Consider the following 9226-nt stretch of genomic DNA (forward strand, 5'->3'; position numbering starts at 1 on the left):
TTTGGAGTAAACTATGTTAGTCAGCTCATGCACACAACAAAAATTGAACATTTTCAAGAAGTCAAGCGAATTCTTTGGTATGTCAAAGGAACCATTGATTTCAGAATGAAAATTCTCTATCAAAGCACCCTTGAGTTCTATGTGTTCTGCAATGCTGATTGGGTTGATTGTTCAATCACTAGAAGATCTACTACCAAATTTTGCACTTTTCTCGGGAGCAATTGCATGTATATCATGGAGTGCAAAGAAACAGAATATTGTTGATAGGTCCCGTTCTGAGGCTGAATATCGAGTTGTGGTGTCTACTACTGCTAAACTCACTTGGTTACTCTCGCTATTGCGTGACATTCGAATTCCTGTTATGAAGTCGCCTACTCTTTATTGTGACAACATCAATGCTCTTCACATGTCAATCAATCATGTCTTTCATAACAAATCAAAGCACATTCAGATAGACTTCCACTATGTAAGAGAGATGGTAGTTCGTGGAAATCTCATTACAAAGTTTGTGAAATCGAACAAACAACTTGGAGTCATTTTTACTAAAGCATTGAAAAAAATCTCAATTTAGAGTTTTGAGGGGTAAACTTGGCAAATGCAATCGGCTTACTTTGAGGAAGACTGAAAACATTTTGGATAACAATGTATCTAACAAAACGTTAGATAGAGATAATACAGGAGATAAACCTACATTTGTGGTCAAAGAACACAAAATGGAAGGAGATCAAGAGAAGTTACCTAAAATGAAGGAGACTGTTATGGCGAAAATCGATAACTCCGAGATTGTGATTAGGATGGATCAGTTGGAAACTGATCGACCTTATCATATTGCTAGGTGTGAGAATCCAAAGGAGATGGAAGATCAAGTTTTCCAAGATTCACGATATCATATCCCTAAAATCAAGGGAAAGCTACCCCACATTTAATTTTCTCCTTTTTGGTTTGGCGTCACTGCCTTCCGTGTGTATTTATTTGTATGTTTTCCCCTATAACCATTAATAAGCGTGTTTTCTCTTAGCCGTGGATGTATGATTATCGAATTCGAACCACATAAATCTGGTGACTTATTTTCTCTTTACGTGCAGCTCAATTAACTAATTAAAAAAAAAAACATTCACAAATTATTTTTAGTGATTCCGAGTTTCCAATAAAGAACTAAACAGATTGGGAAAAAAGAATAAAGAAAACTATTCCATACTCACGCTACTCATCCAAGGAAATAATGAATAATCGCCCCCAAGAAACACCCTTGTATATTCCCAAAAGGTAAAACCACAACAGGCAACAAGGCGTCAAATGTGAAAAATGTGGTCATACTCTCAGTGGCGCAAGCACCACCCAGTATTAGGGCATCCAATATAGCGTATAGTCCCAGCCAGACAGCAATACATTGCTGGTTCCAGACTCAATGGTGCTAGAGTTGCAACAGAAATGATCAAGCATATGGCAGGCCATATAATCAAGAGAGCAAGCATACAGACAGATGGGGAGCGTGTGTGTGTGTGTGCGTGCATCAGCGCCTTGCAAAGCTACTTTCTGCTGTGCCTGTAACAACAGGCTAACAACACACTCTCCTAATACTGTGAGAGTTTATCACCCATCTTAATGCCATTAAGAGCAGCACATGCAATGTCTGTAACACTTAGATCCTGATAGACGCATAATGCGTAGCCTTTTGAATTCCTTGTTTCCTGGTCCTTGACAAGATCAAAAGCACGAAGAGATCCAACAGACTCAAGTAACTCCCTTATTTGTGCTTCCCTAAAGTAATAGGGAAGCCCACTCTTGAAGATTCGATCAGGACCCTCTAGCCCACAAGCAGAACCAGGACTTAATCCAATAGCAGCCAAGTTTAGATTAGAATTAGGTTGGACTGAACCTAGTGCTGCCACCAAAGAAGGATTGTGATCACTGGGCCTCCTCACTTTAATATCAACAATTATGTTGGAAGGCTTCTTTACAGTTATATTTAAACGGGTATACCTGTGTGGCTATTTAATCATGGTTGAAGCCATAGTTAAAAATCAAAAGGTATAGTTTAAATCCCAAGATTATTATTAACTATGTCCCTTTATTAATAACTACGGCTTTCATAATCCGTAGTTAATACTTTGTATCTATTGTCTCTTTATTTTGTAGTGCGTAAGCCCAATACATGGTAACATCCACATTCGAAGAGAGTTCAAAGACAATATGAATGATAAGCATTTTTTTGCTAAGGTGTATGTTTGTTCTGTATAGGGTGCCCCACAATAGGGATTGTATGGAAAACTTTTCCGAGTTGGTGCCTTCCCTTTTCTCTCCCCTTCTTCCTAAAATGGTGTGAGAGTAGGTGGTTAATTGCAGGTTTACTTTTCTTTCAGTAAGATATATCCATTAGTGTTTTACTATTTTAAGTTAACAGTGTGCTTTCATAATGTGTGAATCTTCCTTTCTTGGATCAAGACTCTCCTTTCTTAGACCAGGACTCTCCAAAATGTGAGGACTATCCAAAAGGTGTGGATCTTCAACAACCAGGAATATAACACCTGTTTAATTTGCCCCCAAAAATCGGTTCACAGAGAGTTCGTTATACTTCTTGCAGACAAGGACTTCTTGCCTAGACCCATGAACTCGTCAACTTCACATTGCAGCACAGTAACAAAGCTTGGAAATCAATGTTGAAGCTGAAAGTATCCAAGTGAGTGCTTCAACTTAAACCAATAGTGAGCTAGGATTTTTAAAATTTTATTGTCATTTGTTCACGAGATTTGATGGGTTTTTGGTTAATTAAGGTGTACATTGTTTATTTGGATGAAAGGCAACATGAAGATCCCCAAGTTGTCGTCGGCTGACACCATGACATTCTGATTAGGTTTTTTGGAAGGTATGCACTCAATAATGAGTTTCAACATATAGGGAGAACTTTTTTTTACTCATATTTTTAATTTTTTATTTGTTCTAATGGAACTTCATGCATGACTTTGCTGTAATAAAGCGGCTCTGAATTCAAACATGTACAGTTATAAACATGGTTCTTCCCGTTTTGCTGTGAAGCTTAAAGAGTTACAAGCAAAATTCGTTACAGGTACAAAATCATTTTGACTGAATAAAAATTAATGCTATAATTCTCCTTACAATCTTTTAATGTTTACACATCATGAATATTTGGTACCTATCTACGACCAAATGACACAAGAACATAAATTTTGTTTCTAATACACAGGGTTTGCATATCTGAACGCTGTGCACTCCCGTGGAAGGTACATAAAAAAACTTTCAATAACAAAAAAGTGCAAAGGAAGCAAAAAGACATTTAGTAGTGTGGACAATGGATTTAGAAGTGAACAATTAGAATTGTTGTGATTTGTTAAATTTACACTTGAAACTTGAAAATAAAAGTGTGCAATTGAAAAGTGATATGTGGACGGTGGACTATGGTGTGTATATTATAGACCTTTAGACTTTAGTTGTTGGCATGTTGCAGTCATTTACAGGTACAATATAACGGTAATATTTTTAGATTTTGGTAAATGTTTAATACTAAAATTTACTAGTCAATTTCAATTTATTGAAGCTTGGTTTTGTTTCAATTCATTAATATTGTTAAGCTGGATACATGAACTTTGTTATATAATCTATACTTTATAGTTGGAGATACTAGTTTAATTGTTCGGTACTTTAAATTTTTATTAGTAAATGACCAGTTATAGCGTAATTGTAACTTAGCATGATGCTACTTAATTTATTTAGTATTTTTAGAAAAAACAACATTTTTAGTTTTTTGTATTTAGTTGATTAATATTATATTATTTTTATACAATATCAAAAGTTAACATGACCTGGCAGAGTCACGAGTCACTAATAGGCAAACCGATTCCCAAGTCAGAATTTTCAAACTATGATTTTTTCGCTAGAAGGCATGGGTGCTTAACTTCTAATATATCAGAGTACTTTAATTCTTAGATTCTTTTCATATGTGATAAGCCCTTAATCTTACTTATTGAGAAGTTTTATCTAATGTTGATAAAATTTTATGAGACAAGAAGGACTAACAGGGAGAAAATGATTGACATTATAGCGCCTGAGGTAATTACAAAGATTAAAAAGCATTAGATAGAATCACAAAAACTACGTGTGGCAGTAGTGCATTGCCTCCACCATCGTTACGGAACCCGTGATCGAAAGAATGACTGCAGTGTTGATCTTGAGAGTATGAAATGCTCTTATGAAAAGTGATAGGTTAATGGGATTCCTTACGAGCAAGTCATCACATGCATTTTATATAAGGGCAACCTTTCAGATGATTACTGCAACAAGTTTTATACAGTCAAATCGCATCACACTACATATGGTACTTATTCATTTTATTCGATGATCGATAATGTCTCACACATCGATCCTCCAACCTTTATTCATGTCTTACCACCATGACCAATTAAGAAAGTAGGGCGACCTAAAGTGAAGGGACGAAGGAGAACGAAATACAAGAAGGTGGTGCTATACAAATGCATTGTATGTCACGAGCTTGACCATAACTGGCAGAAACACAATTATGAAGTAACGTGCTAGTATTCAATGCATTAAAGTAGTCTATGACATGCTTATTTGTAGTTTATATAATATTTCTTTAATATTGTGCTTATTTTGTTCAAGTACTCATTTTGTTTAATATTGTATTGCATGTTAGTTTTTTCAGTATGTATTGGTTACAATATTTATGTAGAATAGTCAGCTACTATTATGCTGAGCTTGCAGCAATGAAAACCAAAATATATAATTGCGCTTGTAGATAAAAGTTGATGAAGACCACCATTGCACTTGTGGCAATGAAAGTTGTTTGTTTTTTGTTTTTTGAGGTAAATGGATTTTGTATATAATAGAGAATAAAGTTGTTTGATTCTGTTTTTTAGTAGGATGAATTTCTTATATAAAAGGAGATTGATTGATTGATTTGTTTATGAGAATGACTCATGCATATAACAGTGAATGAAGTTGTTTGATATGTGTATATAACAGAGAATAAACATGTATTTGTAAATTGTGATTTTGCATCAAAGAATTTTGTAAAGTACATGCAAATTTCAGTTAATTTTGTTTAAATCAAAAAAAAAAATTTTTGCAAGGTACGTGCAAATTTTCGTCCATTTTTTTTAAATCAAAAATGAATTTTGTAGGGTTTGTGTAAAAATTAAGAAAGTCTAATATTGCAATTTTTTTTCTTGCAAAAATTTTTATTCGCCTCCACGTTTCGTAAGAGATTCATCAAAAAAAATCGTTGGAGGTGGATTGTAATTTAGGGTTTGCGAACATAAGGCATACCAATGCAAAAAAAGGGTTGAGAAACAAAACGTCATTCTTTCACAAAATGACATCATTCATACATTGTATTCATTTTATTCTTTCACAAAATAAAGATTCTCATACATTGCATTCATTATATTTTTTGACAAAGTGAAGTTGCTCGTACATTGCACTCAAACTATTCTTTCACAAAGCGAAGTCACTCATACATTGTATTCATTCAATTCTTTCATAAGAATGATGCTTTTCACTGCCTCTTTGATGGAGAGAAAACATTGTATGTACAAAGGTACCTTCATCTTTTGGGTCTCAAGAATGTTGCATATCACTGTATCTTTGATGAAGAGAAACGACTACACTCTGTGTTTTTCTCTTGTATATCACCACATCGAAAGCTAACTTGCGAACTTTTGGTTTTCTATCTCACTCATACCATAAGATGTGTGTTCATGTAGTTCGTTAGAGCAGGGCCTTCAAGAATGTTGCATGTCCCACCCATACCATGCGATTGAATATTGACTATGAGATACATTAACTCTGTGTTGATAGAGAGATATTTCATCATCGTTCTCTGTCTTTTATGATGAGAATGAATTGTAGATTTAATTTTCAATGCGTCCCATACCATAAGATGCTCTTACCGAAAAACTCATCGTCGATGATTTTTCGTTGATCTTCTCAATTGCGATGTTTGTCCTTGGAAAAATTATCATAATTTCTCACTAGTTGGAGACCACAAAAAACCTAATTTATGTGAGGCCTTAGCTTTGCTTTTATACTATTTGTGTAGAATTTCGTAAGAAAAAATAAATATGCACTACGAGGGAGATTGAAATAAGAAATTTTGCAATGTCGAACTTTCACAATTTTTTGTAACTTCGCAATACTTCATGCGATACTCATCCATAATTTTGCAATTATCAAACTTTTCGCAAATTGTTTTAAATTTTGCAATCTTTTTTAAGCTATCGCAACCTTATATGCGCTTTTTTTTTTATGAGGTCGGTCGGTGGGTATATTATTTTAGCATCATGACGTGCAAAACTGAAAAAATCGCACTTATGAGGGGTAAAAGCATAAAAAAATTAAGAACCTGACAGTTTTGATAAATTGTGGGGCATTTTTAGAAATACTTCATTTTTGCCATACCGTTAGGTTATTTTCGGTAGTTTATAATTTATTTATATATTTTTCATGCAGCCTTGTCTGTATTTTATACATTCATTTTATATATATTACAGTTAAAAAAACATATCGACTTGTTTTAAGCTAAACGAGATGCGTCGCGCACTCAGTCGACAGCTATAAGAACGGATCACGAGCGAATTCGTGACGAGCTGCTCTGTTGGTTTACCTGCCATATGGTAGGGCCGGTGGTCTTTTGCCATGGTGTCCAGACTGTGAGCATGACCAGACTGAGGGCGCACACCAATTATTTCTCTCCTCAAATCTCCGTCCCGTCCGTCCATGGTTTTATGTTATTCGGTGATCCTTCACATCCCTGGTTATTTCGCTGGCGTTTTTTTTATTTTTTTTATTTTTAACGTTATAATAACAACCGACGCACCTATGGAGCTGTCATGATTACAAAACACATGACGCTTTCGTAGCGAGAAAAGCAAAAATCAGGTTGAGATCGGCGGAAAGATAAGTAAATTAAAAAAAAAAAAAAAAACTAGAAAGTTAAAATTCCGGAAATTTTTATCTCTCAAAGTAACGTTAATAACACGCTATCGCACCCGGGCGCGAATCAGGGTAAGGGTAATACCATCAGGGTCATTCGCAAACCGTTCATCTATGCGAGATGAACGGCGGTCAATCGCTCCGTTCGATAAGGATGTCCGGATCAGGGTTGGTTCAAAACCTGTGGGCTGGCACAGCGGCGGCAACCAGTAACCCTGTGGGCACCTCCGCTGAGTCCGGCTCACGTGCATTGCTGCTCTTAGGCAAAGAGCACGAGCTTCGGAGTTCGGGGGCGACGATGTACGGTACGGGATGACGAAGGGCTGTGATTCCACGAGTAGAGCATGTACGATATGGTGGTGAAAGCGACCAGTGAAAACAGTGAGGCAGTGGGGACCTCACCGACAAAGCTCGAGAAATGCCTTTATTAAAAGGCGACCCCGCACCCCTCGCCTATAAATAGATTTCCCTCCCAAAAATAGGAACGTACGAAGTCCACCAAGTTCCTGAAAATTTTCTTGTTTTCGTCGTCGTCGTCTTCTTGGCTTCCAGAGAGAGAGTGAGGGAAGAAGGGAAACATGGGAGTCCTGATCCGCCATTTCCTCACGAGGCTTCGTTCTTCGACTCATCCGGGTAGCTTTCGTTTCTCCTTTGGCACCGACGTCGGTAACAATTTCCCCAGATCTGGATTTTTGGCTCGTCATTTCTCGAAATCTGCAGATCTTCTCGGTGAAAGAGTCGCCAGATCTCGTTTGAGCGATTTACCTGCCGTTCTAGGTCTAGGATTGGGGATTGGCCTCGCGTTGACTCCGGCGCTTGCGAATTCGGAGGAGAACGAGTCGGGATCCTGCGAGAACTCGAAAGATCGAGGAGAAATGAGGGAAGATCCGGGTTTGGCCGCTCCAGTGGAAGGATCGGGCCCAAATGACTCTGGATCAGAGGGTTCTTTGCGCAAAAGCGCTAAATTGGACTCTCTGGTGGCCAATGGCCGGAATCCGGTGAATTCGAGCGTCTCTGTCGCGAAAAGTTTGGGTTTTCAGAAGTTCAAGATCTTCATAGGGTACGATCCGAGCGAAGATCTGGCGTATGAGGTATGCCGGCACTCGATCTTGAAGCGATCTTCGATTCCGGTAGAGATTTTTCCCATCGTCCAATCCGATCTCCGGAAGAAGAATCTGTATTGGCGCGAGAGAGGGAAGACGGAGAGCACGGAGTTCTCTTTCAGTAGGTTTCTGACTCCCTTCCTCGCCGGATTCGACGGCTGGGCTCTGTTCGTCGACTGCGATTTCCTCTACAGGACGGACATCAAAGAACTGGTGGAATTGATCGAAGACAAGTACGCGGTAATGTGCGTTCACCACGATTACGTTCCCAAGGAGACGACGAAGATGGATGGAGCCATTCAGACTATTTATCCGCGGAAGAACTGGTCGTCGATGGTGCTGTACAACTGCTCGCACCCCAAAAATCAAGTTTTGACGCCCGAAGTCGTGAACACCCAAACAGGTGCGTATTTACACCGGTTTATGTGGCTCGATGATAGTGATATCGGTTCGATCCCGTTCGTCTGGAACTTCCTTGTCGGTCACAATCGGATCGTCGAGAACGATCCTAAAACCTTCCCCAAAGCGATCCATTATACCCTTGGAGGGCCTTGGTTCGAAGCGTGGAAGGATTGTGAATTTGGGGATCTCTGGTTGAAGGAAACGGAGGAGTACCAAACGAGTAAGTGTGGTTCGAAGAGCGATTTGGTTGGACCTGTGGTTTAAGAAGGTATAGATTAGTTGTTCATTCGATCGGAATAAACTACATGGTGACCGATCACTGTAGGGTTAGTTCTTGGGAAGCCTTAATTGTTTTATAGGCTAACGTGTCTGTTCTTGGTTTTGTGCCTCGTATGCTAGTAAACTAGTAGTAGCCGTCGCTCGTCTTGGGCGATGATGATATTTGTAATGGGCGTTTTATTTCTTGTCACATTGTATCAAATATTTCGTTATTAGATATGAAAGGTAGAAGTAAAATAATCGATAGCGGTTTGTTGCTTTTCGACTTAATTTTTTTCTAATAGATAAATTTATGTTCTTGGAATAAGGAAGGGCATGGTGTCCTCAGGTTGGGTACCCACGTGACCCGGCCTGGCATCAAGGGCTGGGAAACGAGATATGTTGTTGCCCATGGCTTCGCCTGTAAAGAGCTCCATACGAATATGTGAAATGGGCTCGACAAGCTGAACATGAACAACGTGTTCGACTCGGCTCGT

At 38.3% G+C, this 9226-nt stretch overlaps 1 protein-coding gene across 1 annotated transcript; it reads left to right on the top strand.

The window, feature by feature from the left end:
- The first annotated feature begins 7457 nt into the window (after positions 1-7457).
- Positions 7458-9016, top strand: LOC149845187 (protein CDI-like). Its single transcript, XM_089997500.1, has one exon. The coding sequence runs from the start codon at positions 7545-7547 to the stop codon at positions 8733-8735; it is 1191 nt and encodes a 396-aa protein (XP_089853626.1). The 5' UTR covers positions 7458-7544; the 3' UTR covers positions 8736-9016.
- The last annotated feature ends 210 nt before the right edge of the window (positions 9017-9226 follow it).

Source organism: Nuphar pumila, chromosome 2 (assembly GCF_984573655.1).
Source record: "Nuphar pumila chromosome 2, dmNupPumi1.hap1.1, whole genome shotgun sequence".
Classification (NCBI taxonomy): domain Eukaryota; kingdom Viridiplantae; phylum Streptophyta; class Magnoliopsida; order Nymphaeales; family Nymphaeaceae; genus Nuphar; species Nuphar pumila.